Source organism: Equus przewalskii, chromosome X (genome assembly GCF_037783145.1).
Source record: "Equus przewalskii isolate Varuska chromosome X, EquPr2, whole genome shotgun sequence".
NCBI classification, from domain to species: domain Eukaryota; kingdom Metazoa; phylum Chordata; class Mammalia; order Perissodactyla; family Equidae; genus Equus; species Equus przewalskii.
The window spans coordinates 16,983,660-17,008,762 of record NC_091863.1 but is presented as its reverse complement, the minus strand read 5'-3'; the positions used below and the strand labels follow the sequence as shown (position 1 = coordinate 17,008,762).

General features: G+C 37.3%; 1 protein-coding gene across 6 annotated transcripts in view; it reads right to left on the bottom strand.

Annotated features, from left to right (window-relative positions):
• The window catches only part of MBTPS2 (membrane bound transcription factor peptidase, site 2), a 42,264-nt gene that overhangs the window by 10,230 nt on the left and 6,931 nt on the right, over positions 1 to 25,103 (bottom strand). For 3 of the 6 annotated variants that reach the window (XR_011535695.1, XM_070603421.1, XM_070603423.1), the window contains exons 4-10: positions 21,709 to 21,812; positions 19,596 to 19,723; positions 13,010 to 13,128; positions 11,159 to 11,339; positions 3,410 to 3,504; positions 2,868 to 3,063; positions 532 to 607 (exon numbers count right to left, since the gene is read on the bottom strand). Coding sequence is in view for 5 of the 6 variants with exons in the window: in XM_070603421.1 (XP_070459522.1) it covers positions 532 to 607; positions 2,868 to 3,063; positions 3,410 to 3,504; positions 11,159 to 11,339; positions 13,010 to 13,128; positions 19,596 to 19,723; positions 21,709 to 21,812 (899 nt within the window). In the remaining variant the exon portion in view is untranslated. Of the gene's footprint in view, positions 1 to 531; positions 608 to 2,867; positions 3,064 to 3,409; positions 3,505 to 11,158; positions 11,340 to 13,009; positions 13,129 to 15,334; positions 17,340 to 19,595; positions 19,724 to 21,708; positions 21,813 to 25,103 lie in introns of those variants that run through there. The other 3 variants (XM_070603422.1, XM_070603420.1, XM_070603424.1) reach the window with 3 other exon arrangements.

Here is a 25,103-nt window from a genome sequence, read left to right as displayed (position 1 = left end):
TGACAAAAATTAAGAACTCTTCCAAACTGTTCAGTTTATCCAAATTCTATGTAACAATTTTTTTAAAATTTCATCTTTTACACACAAACACAATATGCTAAAGAACACATGAGATTTTGTCCTTTGACTTGCTATTTTAGTAGTGGAAACCAGCTTCATCTCCCTTATGCATTCATCCATTTGGTCAGAGATAACAGGCTCAGAAGGGGTGGAATTCATCGCCTCACTAGTAGCTGAAGCTTTCATCCTTTATAAAATTACTAAAAGAGTTTAGTTCTGTAAATCCAACTCAGTTTGTATTTTGGGTTTCTTCCCTGCCACATCTTAACCTTTCTCCCTTCCTGATCAATCTCTCTCCTCTGACTTCTTCCCTCCTAGGTACAATCTGATCTTTTAAACTTTAGAGTCTGTTTTTCAGTTGCTGGCAATTAATTGATACTTGTAAAGTCTAGGCACGCTCTATCTAAGGTAAGACTGATCAAGTTCCAAGTAATATACTTTTAACACATTTTTCAACACCAGAAAGGATACTTGACAAATGTCTCCACAACCACAGGCAGATCTATGCTTAGAAAGTTGAAACGTGGGATAAAACTAGTGATACTCACTAAAAAAGAAAAATAAGAAATAATGAATATTATTCATACAGATAAGCAATAGCATTATGAATTTTACCATACGCTTGAAAATTGGAGTAGCCTATTAAACTGGTTGAGAAAACCCTTCCCAAATATATGTAGGCAGGCTATATGCCCCACATATGAAAACAACTGATTATTCTAGAACATCTAATACAAATAGTGGAATACAGAAATTCACGTCCCAGTGTGTACTTATATTTTGAGGTGAGACTAAGATAAAACTGACTATATACCAAGCATGATTACCAAATACAGAGACCAACTTAAAAAAATATACTAGAATTTACATCACAGGAGTCCTTACCCTTGCAAAGGGGTATAACCTTAAAATCATGTTCACTCCAAGTATTATATGCCACTTAACCTCTTTCTGGTCTTGTTTTTTCTTCAGTGCTAAAACAAGGATTAAGACTAGAGAATTTTGTTTAAAGTTCTCAATTCTTTTTTTCTTTTTAAAGACTAGCACCTGAGCTAACATCTGTGGCCAATCTTTTTTTTTCTTCTTCTTCTCCCCAAAGCCCCCCAGTACATAGTTGTATATTCTAGTTGTAGGTCCTTCTGGTTGTGTAATGTGGCATGCCACCTCAGCATGGCTTGATGAGCAGTGCCATGTCTGCAGCCAGGATTCAAACTGGCAAAACCCTGGGCTGCTGAAGCGGAGCGCGTGAACTTAACCACTTGGCCACCAGGCTGGCCCCAATACTAGAGAATTTTTAAGGTCTCTTCTACTCTCTGGAATCCATAATCCTGTTTTTGTTCAAAACACTTAAAAACTCTCCTGTAATTAGATAGAACCCACAATACACATTTCTGAATTACCCTAAAAGGGGACATTTCTTCATTTGTTGAGGATACATTTAGTATTTGCACTCTAGAGTCACTTAGTGTCAAACTAATAAATAAGAATGATCCAGGTTGTATCTGAGGATATGACTACGAAGCAATGAGAAAGTCTTTTAAAGAGTAACATAGGGGCCAGCCTCGTGGCCGAGTGGTTAAGTTCGAGTGCTACACCTTGGCGGCCCAGGGTTTTGCAGGTTCGGATTCCGGGTGCGAACATGGCACCACTCATCAAGCCATGCTGAGGCGGCGTCCCATATAGCATAACCAGAAGGACCTACAACTAGAACATACAACTGTGTACTGGGGGGGCTTCAGGGAGAAGAAGAAGGAAAAAGAAAGACGATTGGCAACAGATGTTAGCTCATGTGCCAATCTTTAAAAAAAAAGACAAAAAACAAGAATAACATAAAACTCACATGTCCATCAACTGATGAATGAATTAAGAAAAAGTGTTATGTCCATGCAACGGAATATCATTCAGCCATAAAAAGGAGAGATGCACTGACCTGTGCTACAAGATGGAGGAATCTTGAAAACATGCTAAGTGAAAGATGCCAGTCACAAAATATTCCATTTACATGAAATGTAAAGAACAAGCAAATTTATAGAAGCAGAAAGTATATTAGCGGCTGCCAAGGGCTGAGGGGTGTTGAGGAGAAATGCAGAGTGACTGCTTAATGGCTATGGGGTTTCTTTTTGGGGTGATGAAAATATTCTGGAACTAGACTGTAGTCATGGCTGCACAACTAAGAATATATTAAAAACTACTGAATTTTACACTTTAAAATGGTGAATTATCTGGTATGTGAATTATATTTCAACAAAGCTGTTATAAAAAAAGAAACATAAAAAGATTTTGTACATAAAAATGAGTTAGACTATATGATCTTCAGCCATAAGAAACTACATATTTAGTCCAATCATGTTGCCACTGTTAAAACAATCATGCTGGCCTGGTTTTGAAATTATATTCAGATAAAATTCATGTGTCATGCACAAATTACTTTATAATTCTATTACCATGATTCCTGGCATTGTTTGGGGTACGCTGCTCTTCGCACTGTTTTGGAAGCTTGGATAAATTTAAAAAACTCTCAGAGAATATCTGAGAGATCATCTATGTGACTTGGGCATAAACAGTGGTGAAGGAAAAATGTATTACTCTTCATAGGCAGACATGGGATTCCCTCTTGCTATAAATTGGATTATTTCTCTACAGCCTAAATTTCATTTAATGCCTAAGAACAAGTTAACAAGACTTTGAAAAGTGATCAAATTTATTTATATTTTTATATATTATATATTAAAAATATATAAATTTCTACCACTGAAAATATATGCTATCTTAATGATTTTCTGAGGGTCTACCACAATAATACCTACCTGTATAGTGAAGATGTAGTGGATGTCCTACGTACAACATATCGATTTGAGGCGGGTGCTTCACTTTTATTAAGCGAGTATGAGTTTCCAAAGAAGGAATTATACAGAAACTTGAACTTGAGCTTTTTTTACAATCTTTATTGGTTCTACAAACTTGAGTGGCTTCAACTGCTTTCCGAGCAGGTAGACATGTATGCTATGAATAAAATATTAATTAGTCAATACTAAAACGGATTATTAACAAGAAGAACACCAAGTACATTCCCTCAAAATCTTCCATATCACCTAGCATATTAGGAACAAAGTTCATATAGAAGAAATGCCATTTATGTGCACCTATTATAAATTGGATTTAAGTATTCCATTTCGGCCAAATAAGATATTACCATTACAAATTTTTAAAGATTCTCAGATGAAATGTGACATGTGAAATGATACAACAGGGAGAAGTTTTCACAGGTTCCATTTTAGTTCTATGTGTGTATACGCTTACTTTGCAATAATTATATCAGACAAGCAAGACTGCTTCAGGGACAACTTACCAAACGCTTATTAAAATTATTTCTGTAGGAAAAGCACACATCTGTAAGGCTGTGATTGTTACAGCATTCAGTCGAACCATCTAGCCGTTTGTATGCTAAAGAGAAATAGTTTATTAGAACCCATCATCAAAAAAAGAATCCATTATATTGAAGTACATTTGTAATCAAAATTTTGCTTTCAAGACCAAAAAAGTAAGTAAAATGCATATGAATTAGGAAACAACTGTATAATTGAGTGTTCAGCTTGCTGGCTACTTGCTGCAGAGTTTGATTTACATTACAAAAAGAGATACGTCCAATTTGAAATCAAGCAGCAGCAATTACCCTAGGTTAGTTGTCTTCACATAAACTTACCAACTATAAAGCTGGAGTTCCAGGGTCTCAGCTGGTCAAGCAAAAATATTTAATGAGCCACTATTAGATGCCCTAATGCCGCTGATCCAATATCACTACTTAGCTCCTGTGCTGTGGTGTTTGCAGAGTGGGCCAGAGGGTGCCTAAGACTCTCATCCCTAAAGCCCTAAGGACAGCCCTATTATATCAAATATCTATCCCACCTCCAGGCTTACCTTGGGGCTTTCCCCATAGGACCAGGACGGCCCAATTTCACCCCACAGATGTGCACATATTTGCCTGCATACCAGTAATCCAGTTACCATTTTTGGAAGACAACAGAAACAGGGCAACTGTTTATTCCTATTATTCACTTATTTTTTTCAAGTTCTTTGGTAGACAGCTTCACTTGTATCTAGGGCAGAATAAGGAAGCTTAATCACTGATACAGGTGGGACAAAAAATGATTTTCATGTATTTATTTTGGAAGGTTTCCTTTTTACAGCACATCAAACCCATGAAGCATAAATTGATGTGTGGCAAGGACCAATTAAACTTAAAATCTTATACATATACACACTACCATACTCACATATGGTGAAGAAGACAGACTCAATCAAGAGTAAAGTTATCTATGATTTCTAGTACCACAAACAACTTTTATTATAAGAGTGTCTTCAGGGTCACTAGCATGAAAATGTTAGTTGATATGCAACGTGATTTTATAAGGATTTTGTATTTCAGCCAAAGGTGGTCTGTTTGTTTTTAAATCTTTTTTTTTACTACATTATTTGAGGAAGACATCTTGTATTGGTTAGACTGGATCTCCCTAGCCACGCACTGCTCCTCTCTCTCCCAGGCCAACAAAAAGTCAAGAACGAAACAGAGAGGAAGCAAACTAACAGATACAGCCACTTCTCCTCTGCAATGGCTAGTTGTATGCGTAGTTTTGTTTTTTTTCTTTCTTTTTTAAAATAATTATTTTATTATTTTTTTTTCCAAGGAAGATTAGCCCTGAGCTAACATATGCCGCCAATCCTCTTCTTTTTGCTGAGGGAGATTGGCCCTGAACTAACATCTGTGCCCATCTCCCTCTATTTTATATGTGGGATGCCTGCCACCACAGCATGGCCTGATAAGTGGTGCATAGGTCCACACCTGGGATCTGAACCGGTGAACCCCTGGCTGCCGAAGTGGAGCGCGTGAACGTAATGACTGCACCACCAGGCAGTCCCGTTTTGTTTTCTTATCGTAACTGAATGGATATTTAAATTTTGGGTGACGAGTAATATTTAAAATATGAAAACAAACTGTAAACATCTAATGGCACAGACAAACCCGTGCCTATAATCACTGGTCAGCCCTAATCATAAAGTATAAAGTAAAAAGTTGTTTAAGATTTTTTTTTAATCAATCCAGGCTAAAACCCTCAGTGTTCTCCCTGATCCGTTGTCAAGACTCACTAATTTTTACCTCCCCATTATTTTTCTCCTTATGTATTCCCACCTGAGTGTCGACACTAATTCCTCCTCACCTGACCCACTTGAACAGTCCTATTGCATCTTGTTTATCACCTAGCTCTCATATGCAAACCTCTCCTACATACTAAATGCTTCAAATTAACCCTCCAGTGTAGAACTCTGAGAATGTAGTGCTTCTAATCCAAAATTTCCAGACTCAGCACTGCTCCCAAATAAAGTCTAAACTCCATAGCCTAAAACGTAAAGATTTCCACTTTTTAAAAATCACCGTATCTCATACTCTTCTTTTGCTGAATGAAATTACTAGCAGTTCCCTGACCACCTTCTAATCTGTGGTCCTCAGATTGATTTCTATCTTGGCCTCCTGAAATGAAACTCACTGTTGAGGCCCATCTCAGGAGCTGCTGTATGAAACCTGTCCTCATCTCAGTCACGACTGACTGCCATCAACTTTCACAACTCCCAATATTTCCTGTCATCACTTACATTTAACCTTGTACTGTAATAACATGGGCATAGTCTGTTTCTTGATTAGACTGTGAACTCCCTGAGGGAAAGTTTTCTCAGTCTCTTACATACAGTGGATTACTCAATATATACTGAATATGGAAATGATGTTCTATGCCACTTGCCTTTATATCTGTAACTATTTTTAAAAGTTTACATCTGGTGCTTGATCACTAACTTTTCTTGGAGGACTGTATACAATACAGAATTGAAAGTCAAGAATTTGTTATCACTGTTGATACAGCATATCTGGTAATGCAAATGATTAAAGGGGCAAGCAGGTACCAAATGAATGTAATGGATAGCGTTTGGAAAGAATAGGAAGTGGTGGGGACTGTGATGAATTAGAAAATATATACCCTGTTCTAAGGGGTTAGCAGGCAGGCCACTTAACTTGGGGCCCAGATTCAAGAGATCATCCATTTTTTTATAAGAGGAACCAGAAATCTGGACCCTCATGTGAAACCTCTTGAATTTTAAATATTGGCAGTCATTTAAAATTTTTAAAAACACTGTGCAAGACAAACAAAATACATCTGCTGAGGCTGGATTTGGCCTCTAGGCTACCACCAATTTGTGACCTCAGGGTTACAGCTTCTTCCTATGGTGATTATTCCAACCAAAACATAAATCCATGACTGTGGCTGCCCTGACAAGATTAAGTACCTTTTGACATACAGAATTTTCCAATGAAGAGCTAAATATTTTGTTACCATGTAAGAAGTAAACTTGATATAAAAAATATTTTAGGTGCTGGCCCCATGGCAGAGTGGTTAAGTTCGTGTGCTCCGCTGCAGGCTGCCCAGTGTTTCGTTGGTTCGAATCCTGGGTGTGGACATGGCACTGCTCATTAAACCACAGTGAGGCAGCATCCCGCATGCCACAACTAGAAGGACACACAACGGAGAATATACAACTATGTACTGGGGGGCTTTGAGGAAAAAAAGGAAAAAAAAATTTTAAAGCTACAACATTTTTTTTTAATTGATAAACAGAGAAATATCAAGTTTACTCGCATGTTCCGTTTCAGCGGCCCGGGGTTCACCAGTTCGGATCCTGGGTGCGGACATGGCACCACTTGGCAAGCCATGCTGTGGTAGGCGTCCCACATATAAAGGAGAGGAAGATGGGCACGGATGTTAGCTCAGGGCCAGTCTTCCTCAGAAAAAGAGGAGGATTAGCAGCAGATGTTAGCTCAGGGCTAATTTTCCTCAAAAAAATTTTTTTTTATTTTAGAATCTTTTCTACTGGGTCACATTAAAAGACAAGTCACTTAACCAATTTCTGTGATACAATTCTTAATATGTAAGATGGGGACGCCACAGAAAATTTTCACATTAGTACACTGCTATCAAGCATGAGAGGCCAATCCAATTCTACTTTGGAAAGAGCATTCAAGGCTGCAACAGGCGGTCCCAGAGGCGTTCATGGGTTCAATTTAACTCTGGGAGATGAGAATTGTCCCTTAAATCTCCCCAGATTTGGAGACAATTAGGAAAATTAAGACCAGATCAGTTTCACAATTCCACTACAGGGAGAAACTGCATATTCTGAATGCACCCTAAGAGTGCATAGAAACAGTCTAGTCATAGAAAGAGTCTAGTCTTCAAAAGACGGTCTAGACCAGAGGTGATTTTGGAATAAGGCTAGTAGGAAGAAACTTTTTCAATCTATAGTTCACAGTCCCCACTACTTTCTATATCACTAAAATGAACTGAATAATTTTCTTCCCCTGGCTTAATACACATACAAATGTAGCTAGAGCTCCAACACAGGGAGGCAAGCCTATTTATTCTTAGTTCTACAGTAGACTTTATACCAGCATCATCCAGTAACAAGCAGTTAAAAAATTACACACACACAAACACTCTCTCTCTCTTCAATTTAGGATAGCAAAGAAACTTTGGATCATAAGTTGATGTTCACAATGAGAAAACAGAGACTTTTTTCCAAACAGAGAAGAGTTGGGCATAAAAACAATCCGGGTACTCAAAATATGTGGAAAAGATTCCCAGAGTTTTCCTTTTATTATCTTAAACCAGGTAGGGAAAGTTCTTTCCTCACTTCAGTTAGAAATATAGAAGACAGGATAATATTCCCTTTGCCAGGCAGTTAAGGGCATAGACCCTCACCTCTTTTGAACAGGAATATAGGCTGTTCAAGGGAGATACCTGAAGCTGGGCTCACAGGTTCATTTTAGGGAGAAGCTGCCTTTAGTATTCAATCTCATGCTCCTTAAAATGTCGTTCAAATGCTGGACTTCTTGAGTACAGTTTTTATTACTCAAAACAATGCTTTAAGGAAACAAAAAAGGAAAAAAGCTAAATAGTTTTATGTATAGTATATGAAATGAAGATTGTCCCCTCAAACTAAAGAGGGGATGCAAGCTACTTGTTAGGAAAATAGTCCCCCCCAAAAGAGCCAGACTAGTTCTTGTCTGTAACTTTTAGTTCCATTCAAATCACTAAGTGGCATATGGACATCCAGCAATGCTAAAAGCAGAGGCTTGAATATGAATGGGGGAAAAGTTGTTTTCAGTTCTGACCCAGAATGAGACCAGAGGTCTATTCCAGGTGCAAAGGGCTCTAAGACTTCACCCAGTGTCCATTTTGGGGCTTCTTGGAAAGGCCATTCAATTTCCAAGGAGAGTATGGGACAAGCTCCTAAGGCTTGCCCCATGCACCAAGGGCAGAGGTGGAAGTAAACCAGCCTTGGCTTTGTTGGTGACATTTGTTGTAGTTTAACATTTTAATGTTTAAAAGTCAAAAAGGAAAGGATTAACAAGAAAAAGGCAGGTCCTAACAATTTAATAAAATGTACAGTCATTTCAGGTAGATTAACCACAGTTTTCTAATTTGCCAGAAATCTACCTGTTATTATTTTAAGGAGAACATCTAGTCTGCTTAATTAATTAATATCTTAGGGAATATCTTTAAAGATTTAATAATACACCTGGGAGAGTCAAGGTAGAAATTAAGGCCAGAAATGATTGGTTGGGACAGCTTATGGGCACTTCCAGGGTCAGATCTTTCCAAGGTGACTTTATTGTTTTGAAGTGGTATAAATTCTTAGAATTTTAATTATGTATATTGAATTCCACTCTAAATTGAATCAATTTTGGATTGTTGGCCACTTTGTATTATCATATTTAGCTATATCTTTCCCCTCTATTCATAATGAAGGATAACAAAGGTACCTAGATACATGTAAAATACTATCAATCCCCAGCTTTCTTAAATGTCCACAGCCCCAGTGGTCAAGCCTGCCATTAAAATTAATCTAGCATATATTTTAAGTTATATTTCCAGTCATTAAATTCCTATAAACTGGCTAAGTATATGCACTCCATTTAGAAATGGTTAAATGGAGGTACGGGTTTATCAGATAAAGTCACCATGCAAAATCAACATGTGTCCTAATACAGTCGCTCCTAAGGAGATGAAATAGATATTGAAGAATTATTATTTTGGGACTGATTTTCTATTAGTGTAGAAAGAGTAATATCTGCTTTACGTTTTTCAACAAATACCTCCAAAATACAGCATATGACCCATAATAGTGAAATACTCAAAAAGTTAATAAGGAAACAGTTTCAGAGTATATCAGGGAAAATTTTCATTTCCAATTTGTCTGACAGGAAAAGGACAAAATCTTAAACACCTGAGATGCAGATATCCTAAATAAAACAGTCCTACTGGAGAAAATTTTATTTGATTACTGTGTCATTTTGGCTTTTGTAATTCAATACAGATTGTACCAAACTTAGAGAAACTGGAGGAAAATGATAAAGGACTTAAGTAGTGTAAAATAATGGATTATTTCTCTTACAGAAGAACACATTGTGGGTTACATACTAACCTGTCATCTGAAAAGTTTTGGAAGACGCTAAATGGCTCTTGAGAATAGGAAAAATTTATAGGTCTTTCAATCTTAAAGAATGAACAACGTTTATCACCACAAGGGAGAGGACCACACATTGTGCGCTTCCTGACATGATGCAATAGAAAGTACTAAGTGCTATCTATGAAGGATTTTTGCACCCCCCCAAAATGGATCCTGAATCTAATCAAGCCTCTAGATCTAATTACTGTTTATAGAAAATTTGGGGGACATCTGAACATGTTAATGACATGATGAGGATAAGATATAACCAGACAAATCCAGAATATAGGAAATTCGACAAAACAAATGACTCAGTTTCTTCAACAAACAAATGTTATTTCAAAAGAAAAAGTCAGGAGGAATTGTTACCAGTTAAAAGACACTTAAAAGACATACCATTCAACTTAAACAAACCAACTATTTGAAGAACAGTTAAGGAAAAGTGAATATCAACTAGATACTAAGAATTATTGTTAATTTTGTTAGATGTGATAACAATACTGTGGTCATGTTTAAAAAATCATCATCTATTAAAGACATGCTGAAGTTTATGGACGAAATGATAGGAAGCCTGGGATGTGCTTTAAAATACTTCCTCCAAAAGTGGGCTGATTTGATGAAAAAATTGGCAAAATGTTGATAATTCCTGAAGCTGGGAGAAGGACGCATAAGGTTTCATTTACACTACTTTCTTGACTTTTATGTATGTTTGAAAAACATTTACAATAAACAAAGTTCTTAAAAATGGGTTACACATAGAAGATTACACTTGAAAAAAGTTTTAAAGATTAGTTCTTACTACTTTGCCATTGTTGCACACAGTACTTTAGTAAAGTTATTCTTGATTATTAATTGCATTTTCTAACCCCAAGAGATGTGGACAAGTATCCAGGGCATTTCTTGAATTAAAGATACAGTCTGTGAGCATAATTTGTATTTTCCAACACTTTCAATAATTTGGCCCCCCATGATTTTGTATAAAGAGTAGAGAGGCTGATTTTTCAGAGCTGAAAGAACTCAAAATAAATTTAGCAGCTTCTGAGAATAAGCTTGCATCACCCTGTCACCTGCTACACAGAACAACAGATCTGACTTCAGGGGATATTTTCAGATGCCAAGATGACTTCCTCTGGATGCCTGCCACATAAAACAACTCTACCCCAAATAGCTTTGGACATGCCACTATCCATATAGCACAGGGGTATTTAATTAGTGGAACTTAGTTAATTGGTTATGGTTGAGCTTGAATGCTGACTTAACACAAGTTTTTTTGAATGCAGAAAGAATTAGATAACTAGAGTCCTGAAAATCAAATATGATATTATGAAATTAGTAAGAAGTTTAACAGCAATATATAATAAAGGAAACATACATATTAGTATCCAACTTATCAAGAAGAATGTTTACTAGTTTGGGCCTATCATTACTTTACCGATTTGTTTTAAAGAAATTAGAACCAAATAAATCTACAGACATGGTCTAAGAATTGGGGAATGGCAAGTACTGCCACTTGAAGCATTGTGTTATACTGAGGAAACATACACACCTCTAACTGGGAAGCTCAACTGCTGTAAAGTTGACGCACTTATACAGTAACCAATTTGGGGCTCATAGGCGATGGTATCTAGACATTCATTCCAATCCTGCACGTTAGTAACAGGACAATCCTGTAGATGGGTGACAAGGTCTCCCACAAAAAGGCCTCTGGGTCCAATGGCAGGTGAGTCCTTGAGAAGAGGGAAAAATCAAATCAGGTAATGTGTCAAGACAAGCTAAAATTAATCTGAGCAAACAATAGCTAAAGACACCGAGTTAATTAAGTAGAATATTTTGAATAATGTAGATAATCCAGCTTTGAATCCAAGGTGTACAGACCTAGAAAATTAAAATAAAACCCAACACTTATAGTTACTTTTCCTACTTCTCCAAGATTTTGAATTTTTCACAACTGAAAAAAACTCACTCACCAACTGTTACGATTAAAACAACAAAGTTTTCCCAAACTGCTAATTAAAATTTTTGTGAAAGTAGTCATCAGAATGCCTTCGTTTTCCTATATGCTCAGTGGATAAAATTATAAGACAAGTCCTTATCTAAACACAGTCCCAAATATGTAGACGATACTGTCAGCACAGGAAATATGTGAGCCAGTTGCTCAGAAAGGTAATTTTCCTCTTCCCAAAGTCTGAATAGAAGACGATGTCATCATAGTAGTTACTGTTTAAGGGAGTGAAATACAGAGTTGAAGACATTAACTTAAACTCCCACAAAATGTTCTGGCTGGCTAGCCTAGCTTTCATCTTTCTGACTTCTTAGGAGTAAAGACATTTGACTCAACAGCAGAGTTATAAAAATAAACAGTAAAGGTAAATGATGCATTTTATCAACAAACTACAGGTAGAAAATCTTGGTACTATCTTTGTAATTCAGAACAGAAATAATTTAAAAAGCCAATGTATTTTGACATTTCTCCAAAGAAGATATATGGATGGCCAGTAGACACATGAAAAGATGCTCATCATCACTAATCATCAGGGAAATGCAAATCAAAACTACACTAAGATATCACTTTACACCTGTTAGAATGGCAAAAATAACCAAAACAAAAAGTGACAAATGTTGGAGAGTTTGTGGAGAAAAAGGAACCCTCATACCCTGCTGCTGGGAATGCAAATTGGTGCAGCCACTGTGGAAAACAGTATGGAGATTTCTCAAAAAATTAAAAATAGAAATACCTCATGACCCAGCCATCCCACTACTGGGTATCTATCCAAAGAACTTGAAAACAGCAATTCCAAAAGTCCCATGCACCCCTATGTTCACTGCAGCATTATTTACAATAGTCAAGATGTGGAAGCAACCTAAGTGCCCATCAACTGATGATCGGATAAAGAAGATATGGTATATATATATATATATATACACACAATGGAATACTACTCAGCCATAGAAAAGGATAAGACTGTCCCATTCACAAACAACATGGATGGACCTTGAAGGTATTATGTTAAGTGAAATAAGCCAGATAGAGAGAGACAATCTGTGTATGACTCCACTCATATGTGGAAATTAAACATGTAGACAAAGAGAACAGATTAGTGGTTACCAGGAGAAAGGGGGGATAGGGGGTGGGCACAAAGGGTGAAGTGGTGCACCTACAACATGACTGACAAACAATAATGTACAACTGAAATTTCACAAGGTTGTAAACTATCATAATCTTAATAAAAAGTAAAAAAAAAAAGCCAATGTATTTCACAAAACTATTTGTTCAATTTGAAAGGATTACAGTAATTTCTTCAAGGAGGACAACTTGAATAAAAGTTCCTGACATAAAATGCTATGTGCTACATCACAAAATCTGGCGACAGAATGCCCCAAGTAATCCATTATTTACCTCAGCAACTTCAGTGATAAGCACCCCGACTCCAGTGTAGTAAAATGGCAAGAGAATTACAGGGAGCAGAACAAGAGCTAAAATACCCAGGAGTGCAAGGACGAAATTATGCCAGATACCTGAAAAGACAGAAAAAAAGAAATAAGCTCAATCAGGGGCAGGAATGATTTAGGTATTTGGACTTTATAATACCTGGGCATTCTGATAAATTAGTAAAGTAACCAGAAGAAGCTGTCAGGCAGATAGATCTTACTTAGTGCAGCAGACAGACGTTCAGTTAGGGGCCTCTTCCATTTCCAATATTGAAATCTAAAATGAGCATGTTAATACCAGAATAGGAAGACTACATGCTAATATGACTTAACACTAATAGCATCTATATTCTATTATATATATACCTCTAAGATATATATATATAACATGAATACAATTAATATCTTCTACTTACTATACCTTCTTTTCAGAAAATGTATACAATATTAATTTAAACATACTTGTGATCTTTTAAAGGAACTTCAGAGCTATTGAAATAAAAGTTAAGATGAAATAAAAAACACTCTTGCTGAACTGGGGTATGGAAATCCAAATGGTACTTGGAAAAAGGGATTGCTTTAAGAATTAAACTATTATGGAGAGTAGTATTGGTGGACCAAATAGAGTATGTATCTTACATCATGTCACAGACTATCACCACCTCCACCATATATACAGAGATGGTTAGGTGAACCCAGTGGTGTGCTGGAGCCTGCTCCTACCTGCTTGTCACAGCTGACTATGTGCCTCTCTTCCCAATTCCTCCTTCAGGGACTTCAGGTTGGCACCTTGAAATTGGCCATGGTGGTAGTATTTACAACAGAAACCAGCATATGCTACATATCAGAGCTCCCCATCCTCCCCACCAGAGCCAGGAGTTAAACATTCACTAGCACACCACTAGATAACCCCTCCCCCGACACCTATCCTTTCCTTCTTCTACTAGTTTTTCTCACGGGGCAGGGTGGGGGCACTACTAGCACTCTGAGCAGTGTGATTCTTAGTTGTGCAGGTCTGTCTCTTACACTACAGGACATTTAGAATTCCTGGCTCCATCCACTAAATGCCATTAGTGCTCTCCAGTCAGAGACAACCAAAGAATGTTCCCCACCCCACACATTCCAAACCTCCCCAGGAGGGCGATAGTATCAGTGGTTGAGAACCAATGCTCTATAATTACAGAAATGTAACCTAAAGACATTTCCCAGACTCAGGAGGCTGAGTATGGCCATACAACTGTGTTTCGGCCAACAGGATGTGAGTGGAAGTGATGTGGATATCCCCCTCCTACTGGCTGGAATGTAGCTATGATGGAGCTAATCTGAGCCCATGACATAGAAGCTGCAGGCTGGGAATAGTAGAGCTAACAATCAGAAAGAGCCAGAGTCCCCCAAATCAAAGAATTATCATATCAGCGCTGAACTACTTACATTTTGGAATGTTTTATGAGAGTTTAACCCATTGTTACTTTTAGCTATTAAAGCAGCCAGATACCTAGCTAACAGGTGTTCCATGAACCATATTCACATTGTAAGACTTCCTCCACTTTTTTTTGTGTGTTGTAAGTTGTTAAATTCCAGAAATGTCTAGAGCAAGTCTAGTCTAGGATGTATTAGGCAAACAATCTTTTCTGTTCTATATACAGAGAGATTTTTAAAAGCACCAATGTTATCAAACTATTTATCAGAAACTAATTTTGCTTTTTCATTTATAAGTTCATTTTTAACTCAGCTTTCCCCGCAACTCCTCAGGATTGCCTACATGCCTGCACGCTTACTCTCTCTCCTTTATCAGGATGATACCACCACACAACCATGACTATTCCCATCAAAAGAATGGGGCGGGGGGGGGGGGGTGGTCACACAGCAGCACTGATTCCTTGACTCTCTGGGCAGCCTCCATCTCTTGTCAGGCATATAGCTGGTACCAGATCACCCCTCTAGATTCCAGATTTGCCCATGATGGCTAAGTGGCAATGAGTGTGGTGGAACACACACATTTCCTCTACTTAAACAACCTCTCGTCCATTAATAATTTGTTTGTAAGTACACCAAAAGAATCTTTGTTACAACTTTTACTTTCTCTAGAGCAGGGGTTCTCAAGTGACATTATTCACATTTTGGGCTAGATAATTCTTTGCCGTGGGGGACTGTCTTGTGCATTGTAGGATGTTTAGCACCATCCCTGGTCTCTACTCACCACATGCCAGTGGCACCCTCCCCATCTTCTCTATTTTCTAGCTATGGTATTTATACAGACAAGTTTTTTTTCTTTATTTCTTTAGAACACGAATTTTATTTTTGCTTTACTACACAAGATGTACATATCGATCATTAAAAAGTCAATATATACACAATATATCCTACAACTGAACACCACTCTCTGACAGGCAAAGAAATCACACTAAACAACAGTACCTGGCAGTATTTGGGGGAAAGAAAATGATTAAAACAGGTTTAAATTGACTAATACTATTAAGTCACATCTATTATTCAATACTACATAATTCAACGCAGCTAAAAGATAGTTATGCAGAAACTTAATATAAAAAAATACAACCAAAATTAAGATAGCAAACAAAACCTCTATAACTTTTTTAAACAGGAAAATACCTTACGCATGCATGTAACTGTTCACTTTGTTTTTATATTTAAACATTTTTTATAACTGTTCATTCTTTTAAAGAACATCTGTAAGCAAAGTTATCAACTTCCAAAACACCATAGAGTTACTAAACATATTCCTAAAAGTATAAACATGAACATTTGGAAAATAGAGAACTTTTAAAAATTGTAAGCAGTAAGTGAACTTCATATTTAAAAGAATGTGAAAAGAAGTCCCACTTTTGGCACAGCTGTATGAAGAACTGTCTTTTGATGTGAGGTTCATGAATTATCCTCCTGTTGGGACCAAACTGTACAAAAACATGTTTTTCAAACGGTATTATAGAACAAGATAGAGCATCTTAACAATGTTATACAAAGGATTACTTTTTTTACTTTTCAAATTTCTACTATTCTATCAAAACAAGACCCTTAGTTGTGTAGGAATCATTTTTAAAATTCTTTCCTAGAAACAACATACAAGAGAGAGGCATTATTATTTTCAGTCACACTCCTGAAAGATGCTTCCTGAGTTTGAGAAGGGTCTTCTCTTTTTACTGGCTGCTTTTGTTTTTAGCATGGGTTATGATATGAGATTTCAGGTTAGTTGACTGAGCAAACTTCTTATTACAAGCATCGAAGGGGCACACGTAGGGCCTGTCTCCAGTATGGATTCGGACATGTGTACGCAAATTGAAATCCAGGGAAAAGCGTTTTCCGCAGCCTTCAAATGTGCACTGAAAGGGCTTCTCTCCAGTATGCACCAGTTGATGTCGTTTCAGTTTTGAGCACTCAAGAAAAGCTTTGCCACATTCTGCACATACGTGGACTCTGGGACCGTGGATTTGCAGATGTTTCCTCATGGCAGAGTTATCCCTGAACATCTTTTCGCAGCCTTTATGAGGGCAAGCTACTGTTTTTGGAGTACCTTCTTTCTTTTTTCTTGGCTTCATTCCAGTAAATTCTGCCGGTTGTTTGGGATCTGAGAGGTCAACGCCAGGTATTCCTTCAGGAGGAAGTTTCTTCCCTGTCACGTACTCTGAGTAATCGGGAGGTGAGTTCTCCTCCGTCTGTCCTTCTGTCTCATTGTCCCTTTCACTGCTCGGGCACCACATGGTGACGGAGAACTCTCCCTCCAGGGTTTTGATGTGCACCTGCTTCTGCTCCCACTTCTTCCTGCCGGTCTCAGGGGCGCTGCCGCTTCCCGCCCTGGCCTCACTGCTGGTGTAGCTCTTCTTATGGCCGGGCTTCTTGCCCCGGCTCCTGCGCTTCTTGCGGTAGCTGTAGGCCGACGACGACGCGGAGGTTGCCAAGGAAGCCAAGGCCTGCTGGTAGTAGTCGTCGTCGTCGACTGGGTTGATCACCGGATTCTCAAGGTTGTCTGACTCGTAGTAGTCCACCACTTCCTCCTGTGTCTGCACCATAACCATTTCCTGGTCACCTTGGTTCGGGTTGTTGATAATGAGCGGCTGCAGCGCGATCAGGGGCGGATGGTGGTGGCCGCCGTGGAACCAATCGCCGCTGATATCCTCGTACTCGACGGTTCCCATCTCCGCGGTCTCCACAGGGAGGCTGTGCAGCTCCACGATATCTGCAGGCATCTCCGAGTTTTCTGTGGAGATGTAGAGAGCTTCCTCTGAGGCCATGGCAGCGAGCTCTGCAGAGACTTTGGCCGCGGGGCAGCGGGTGTGTGACTGGAAGGCCGCGGAAAAGAAAGGCTGAGGGAGGAAAGCGCGAGGGCCACGAGGAAGGCGTGGGCGGTTGAGGCGAAAAGCCCAGAAGGCGAGGGGGCTTCTGGGTGCGCCCGGCGCATGCGCTTCCCGGCGCCACCTCGAGTGCGTGCCCACGCTCACGCCCACGCCCTCGTGTACGCACTACCCCTCCCGCCTTCCCGTCCTGCCTAGCAAGCTGTTGGTTTTTGAACATTAACTTGGTAACCGGGCTCTTCACTGGTGTTCTATTATTTCATTTCCGTTGATTTTCTTGCCTCCCTCCCCAGGCATATAACAGTATCAGAAAAAAAAGGCTTACTCCTTTCTAATATTTATGCTTCTGTTTTTCCTCTCATTTAATTGCAATGACCCACATTTACAGACCACTTAACACTATCAGTGATAGCTGACGGTGGGACTGCTTGTCTTGTCCTTTAATAGCTTCTAAGTGTCATACCATCAGGAAGTATCCAGCTATTTCTACTTTTACTAAGGATTTTTGGGTTTTAGCTATTAATAGATGTTGAATTTTGTTAAATAGCCGTTTCAATATCTGTTGAGATGAAGATTTTTTTCCCTAATGGTACATAATGTAAACAACAGTAAAATGGATTTCCTAATGTTGAACCATCCTTGCATTGTTTAAGTCCACCATGTGTCTGTAGAGGGTTTTTTTGTGCTTTACAGGATGTTGTATCAGTGTTATACTGGCTTTAAAAAAAAAATCTTAGTTTTCTTCTCTGTGCAATCTAGAAAGTTTATACTAAATTGGAATTAAAAGGAAAATCTTTCTCTTCAAGATCTGAAAGAATTCCACCCATGAAACTTTCAGGGGCGTTCTTCATTACTTTCTTAATTTCTCCCATTGTAATTAGACTATTTAGATTTTTTTCTCTCTCTTCTGGGGTTAACTCAGGCTATTTATTTATTTTTTTCAGAATGATCCAGGTTTAAAAATTTTTTTTTTGCAGAGATGAACAAAGAACACTTATAACTGTTCCAATTTTCTTGTATGAGTTGTCATTCTCCAATCTGACTGCTAAAGAATTAGTGTTTACAGACACTTTCTCCCATTGTTTAATCTTTTTTTGGTCCAAGAACTAACTCTTGGACTTATTTATATTTTTCTTTTTTCTAATTTATTCTGCCTATATCCTTACTAATTACATCATTAAGCTATTTTATAGTTCTTTTCTCACTTATTCAGTTGAATGCTTAACTGGTTTACTTTCATTTCTTTTTTCATAAAAACTGCCTAAGGCAGTGAATTTTCCTTTTAGCAAAACTTTGCACATTATTTCATTATCATTTAAATATACAGCAATTATCGTTTTGAATTAAATTGGTCAATCTTTTTTTTATTATTTTTTATTGAGTTAATGATAGGTTACAATCTTGTGAAATTTCAGTTGTACATTATTGTCTGTCAGTCATGTTGGTCAATCCTTTTTTTAAAAGATTTTATTTTTCCTTTTTCTCCCAAAGACCACCCAGTACATAACTGTGTATTTTTAGTTGTGGGTCCTTCTAGTTGTGGCATGTGGGATGCCGCCTCAACATGGCTTGATGAGCGGTGCCATGTCCACACCCTGGATTTGAACTGGCCGCCGAAGGAGAGAGCTCGAACTTAACCAGTTAGCCACGGGGCTGGCCCCTGGTCAATTTTTTTAAGTTTCATGGGCACTTGAAAAGAAATTGTCATGGCATAGAGTTTGACATGTCTATTGACTTTTACCTTACTAATTAGAGCTTTGATGATCTGACTTTTTCATACTTATTTGCTACTTGTTGAGAGATGAGACGAACCTCTTTTATTGCAATTTGGTTTTCTCCTTCTACTTTTTCCATTTGTTTTGATGGTTTGTTACTTGATATAGTAAGATTCACAACGATTACATTTTCATTGTGCTTTATACTCCTTATGATTATTAACTGGCCCCTTGTGTCTAATTTAATGCTTTAGTCATATTTACTGTTCACATTTGTGTGGTATGTTATGCTTTTAATATACCACACAAAAAGATTGCTTTTAAAAGCAATCATTTAAAAATTATGTTGTTTTCAGTTGTTTTTAATGAAGAAACTGGAATGTCAATTATTTTGCTCTAAACTTTTAACTGAGAATCTTATAAGTTGAATTTATCAACCAAATGATGATATGTTTTCATTTGTGATGTGAGTACTTTCCATCAAACCACTAACAACACACAGATGAATAAAGAAATTTAAGTCTGTTACCTGCACAAAATATCCTTAGCTGCTGGACTGGTGATATAAGTTGCAAATGAGTGGTGAACAGATCAACAAATGCTCCAGGATAAATAATGAAGAGAAAAATCCCAAAGCCATTAAATCGTACTTGTTCCCTAAGAAATCACATAAGAAAAAGGAATTTAATACTAGTATTGCATTTGTCAAGTTAATAATGTATGTAATCTTAAAACTTCCCACTGTAATTCATTTCATTTTTTTTTTGAGGAAGATTAACCCTGAGCTAACTACTTCCAGTTCTCCTCTTTTTGCTGAGGAAGCTTGGCCCTGAGCTAACATCGTGCCCATCTTCTTCTACTTTATATGGCCTACCACAGCATGGCATGCCAAGTGGTGCCATGTCTCACCCAGGATCCAAACCTGCGAACCCTGGGCCGCCGAGAAGCAGAACGTGCGAACTTAACCGCTGCGCCACCGGGCTGGCCCCCTTCCCACTGTAATTCAAATTCTTGCTGAAAAGCAAGTCTCTCTGGACAGTCAAAAAAATTACACCTATATATATGATATATATCTCTCTCTCTCTCTCATCATAATTTTACAATAGTGTACAGATTTGGTTGTCTGTGAAAGCGCATTTTGTAAAACAGGACATTCTGAAACAGACAACTTCAAAATTTTTAGGAACCCATACGATGAGCAGATAACTTGAAATTAGTCACACAGAGAAATAAATGGTTAATATTTCTATGAGAAACTAAATGAAAAATATTTTTATGGTTTACTCAATTATTTTCAGAGAAGGACACGTAGAAAATATAATTTAAGTAAATTATCTAAATGTTTATATTTGTCTTAGCTATTATAAAGGTGGAGGTTTGTTTAAGTGTATTCCTGTTGAATTAATGTTAAAATAAGTACATTTAAAAATGCATAATGCTCAGATTGTCCTTAAGAGAATTCTTTTTTATCAATTCATTCTCGAAAAATCAAATTACACTTAATAGCTTCATAAAACCAAACAGCTACTCTAAAAAAAAGCATCACCTAAATATACTGTGCTGTCACTTAGTACTAAACATGTAAGCCTGTAAAATTCACTTTTTCTTAGCAGTTGGGATTTTATTAAAAAATTACATTGTTTCACAAGCACACTGTGAAATATTAAACTGTTAATAACAATGCTTTTACATGTAAAACCCTAAAGGCTGCAACGCTAAAAGCGTGGAAACAAAGGTGAAAGAGATTAAAAAAAATTTAAAAAGTAGCCACCCACTTAAACCACTACATGGCCACCTGTTTAACAGTATATGCTCTGTCAAGATGAGGGTTTATTGCCAGTCAATAGACTCTTGTTCATAAGCAAGTGGAAAGTAATAAGAAGTGATTAAATCTTCTCCTCTAAAACCTTTTACCTGGTCCACACACCCAAAGGATAAAACATATTCCCATCAGTATGTGTGTTCATTATGGCATAATTATCAGTGGGAATGAAAGGGAGTTGTGACTCACCCTCTCCCCCATCACAATTTTGTAAGTTTAGAAGCCTTTATGATGCTCAGGTATAATTACATACATTTGGGTATGCAAGACAAGAACAGGGCATGACACTCGAAGCAAGTCCCAGGTCTCATCCTCGCTTGTCTTCTTCTACTTGGGTTTCTAGATAGGCTATGATATTTGTTAACAAACTCAGAGTTTTCAGTGTTCTTGCTCTAGCCAGCAGAGGCCATGAGTAGAAGCAGGAAAGTATTTCAGCTGATAAGCCAAAGAAAGTACTAAAAAAGCAGGTGGGTGGGCTTTGAGTGCAATGGTTATCATTCTGACTCAATGATAAAGACAAAGAGTAGGTTTCAGGATTGGATGAAAATCTAGAAGTACCATGAGAATATAACCATATTGGCAAAGGGCAAAGGATAGAAAGACCCAGATTACAGATATGCACATGGTTAATTGAGCATATTCATCAATATATTAATCTCCTCTGTAAAAGAGAAAGTACTTTAAAATAATGATGGTGGATATGCACTGGGCAATATCCACAGGAAGAAAAAGTATCAAATGTAGCAGATTTTAGTAATAAACTCTGTTAAATGAAAAGCTTCTTTGCATGTAGTAGAAAGAAAAAGGTAAATATCATTACCTAATAGCTGCTATCCCATGTCCAATTTCATGTACAACACCACTAATGAGGACTGCAGCGAAGAAATAGGTCAGTTGGTTGACCGGTAAATTTATACCAGGAACCTGTTCACAGACACAATGATAATTACACACTTGGGCACCAAAAGACCACGATGTTCACTCTGTATTAAAGCTTAAACTTCCAAGCTGAATGTTCTGTAAACTAAAAGTATATGAATACCAATGGTTCACTTCTCCATTTCTATCATAATAAAAGTAAAAACATCAGTCAGTTTTTTGAACTAGGCAGTTTTTGAACTAAGCACAACACTAATCTAAAGAGAACAGGAAACGCCAGGTTAAAAAGTTGAAACTTTAGCTTCCTGAAGTCTGCACCATGGGAAAGAATTAGGGAGCCTGGCAAAGCGCCAGGGAATGTGGAGTGACAGTGAAGGAGTCAGCAGCTGATCTACCCTCAAGGGCTGGAAGCCTGATTTGGAAATTCTTGTTATAATTCCTAGTCCTTCCTCTGAATTGTTATTGCAAGGTTCCAAGTACTTATGTGAGTAATACAGGATATCCCCAGCCTCAATCAATGAGTTTCATTTTAGTATTCTCAAGTTATATGAGGGATGATAATTAAAGGCAGTGTAATAAAGTGCCTTATCAGTGTGGGAACACCATGCCCTCCATTTCTTCTATCCCATCAGTTTGTCCAGCATATTGGTCAGAAAAATAGTATCAAACTGATACATAAATATTATATTAAAATTGAAATTTAAGGCAGAAAGTAAGGCATATGGAACATACAGACATGCTAATAGCCTATCAAGAAGTGGGAGGTGTCTTGCAATCTCATGCTCCTAAGATGTTGTACATACATATATCATTGCATACACGAGGGAAGTTTGCTATTGTAAGGGCTGCACAGTAAATTTGTTTTAGATATCCAAGAATCTTCTCATAAGACAAATAATTGCTCCCAAGTTATATCTGTTAAAGAGATTCTATAAATTAGGCTAAGTGAAACACACCAGGCATCATTAATACCATTTACATACTGAGCATTTATTTCTTACAGTCCAGGAGTTGGGATCCTAAAGGTATTCTTCTGGGAGAAATTCCTTCTTTCTTATATTAATTATTATTTTAAATTCAGTATAAAATATATTTAAAGCTGGAAAACTCAAAGGAAAATAGAAGCCTATAATCCTTGTCCCAAAACACAAAACAATTCTCATTGTTTAACGCATGTCCTTCATCTTTTCATGTACACATATTTTAAAAAATTGTATTTTTATTAAAACATGGTTTTGAAACCTGCTCCTTTCACTAACAGTATCACAAACATTTTCCCATTAGTACTGTCTGATTCAACATGATTTTTAATAGCCGCATTATGTTCTATGGAATAGATCATTGGACAACCAATTGTTTTAAAGGTTTCTGCTCTTATAAATACTGTGATAAACATATTTGAACACATATACCCAAATATTTCGGAGGATAAATTCTTAGACAAACGTGGTTGGTTCAGGCTCTGGAGACATATCACTTGGGTTTGACGTTCTGGCTCCATCTACTAGCTAAGGGACCTCGAGGAAGTTTAGATTATTCCCCTAACACTTCAATTTCCTCATCATTAAAATGGAAATAACCACATTTACATGTAATTTTGAGGATTACAGGAGATAACTCTTGTCCAATGTTTAACATTCTGCCTCACAGAGAGGGTAGCAAATGCTATTATTACACAAAATTTAAAGGACTTTGATATCTATTAAACTGCTCACCAAAAGTCGACCCTTCCATAACCTTGGGCAAGCTCATTTTATTCAAATCTGCAATTTGAGAGGAATATAAAAGCATCCCATTGTTTTATATTTCTTTGATCATTATTAAAGCTGAACTTTGCCTCTACTTTTGACCGCTGATAGATCTTTTATGAGTAGCCTACTCATGACTTGTCTATTTTTTTTCCTATTCATTCATCTTTTTCTTATTGATCTAAGATCACTTCAAATATCAATTATCAGTCCTCTGTAACACGTCACAGATGTATTCCCAAGTTTTTTTGCCTTTTATTTTCAGTTTTTGATATACGAAAAATTGTATGTAGTCAAATCTATCAACATTCATGGTTTCTGTCATTAGTTTTATGCTTATGTCTTCCTTATTCTGTGCTCATATAAACAGAATCCTGTTTTTTTTTCTTTCAAGGTCTTTTATGATTTCATGTTTTAATTTAATTGGAATTTATTTTCACGCACAACAGAGGGATTTCACTTTTAAGCCTCCTTTAATAACTAAAGAGGAGAGTCAAACCATGCTGCTTGGATCACTTTCTAAATTCATTAATTCCCAGTATCATTTCCCTAGTTATGAAATTAGTTTTCATAATCATCACTTTTAATGCATGCATAATGTTTCATGAATGACAACCCCATGATTTAACCATTCTTCAATTATATGTCGTGGTTGTTTCCAATTCTTCACAATAATAAATAATGTTAGGATAAAGAGCTTGATGAATACTATTTTTTCTATATTTGGAAGTATTTCCTTAAGCTAGAGCCCCAGAGACGGAAGTAAATGGTCAAAGGATATGGATATTTTTATGATGCTCATTATCTGAAGTTCTCTTTACTCAGACCCTACTAAGCCACTCTTTTCAAGGACATCAGTGTAACTTTTTCTACATACCTGCTCCATTCCCATACTGTCAGGCATCTGTCTGTTCATATCAGTAGTTTCCGTTTCTCTGACCCCTCTCTAAATTTATGTACTTAAGATTAATTCTCATACATTCCCTCTATATCACAAAATATCCTGCCTATCTTATCTTTATTTCAAATAAATCAGTAGCCTTGATCCAATAGGACACTGGTTCCTTCTCTTTATTATCTTATGGATGTAATAATGAGATAAGGTAAGGATTTGAGCATGTGACTATGCGAACAGATGGTAGGTCTCGTTTGCTGGCAACAGTACGTGACTCCCCATCTGTCTTGGCCATGATCATACAGGGTATTAGATGTACCAGGATACTGATCTCTCAACAACACAGAGTGCCAGGTTTTTGGGAATTAATACTGAACGAGGCTGTAGGGAATTACAGAGTAAACAGAAAGTATGTTCTCTAAGCTCATCTCAAAGTCAGGAGACATAACAAACTTATACATAGATGTGCAAGGTGGACCACAGCGGGCATCTGACTTCTTAACGGTCCCAAAGCACAACTCTCCTAACAGTCAATATTTTTGTGAGCTCTATGCATAAAAAGAAGCAAACAGAAGAAATAATTTCTTCTCTAAACAACATTTCTGCCATTGTAATCGTAGCAGGCAGGCAGGCCAACGATCATATTTCCTCCACGCTTGCTTCTTTCTCAAACAATAACCAATCGCATAGGTT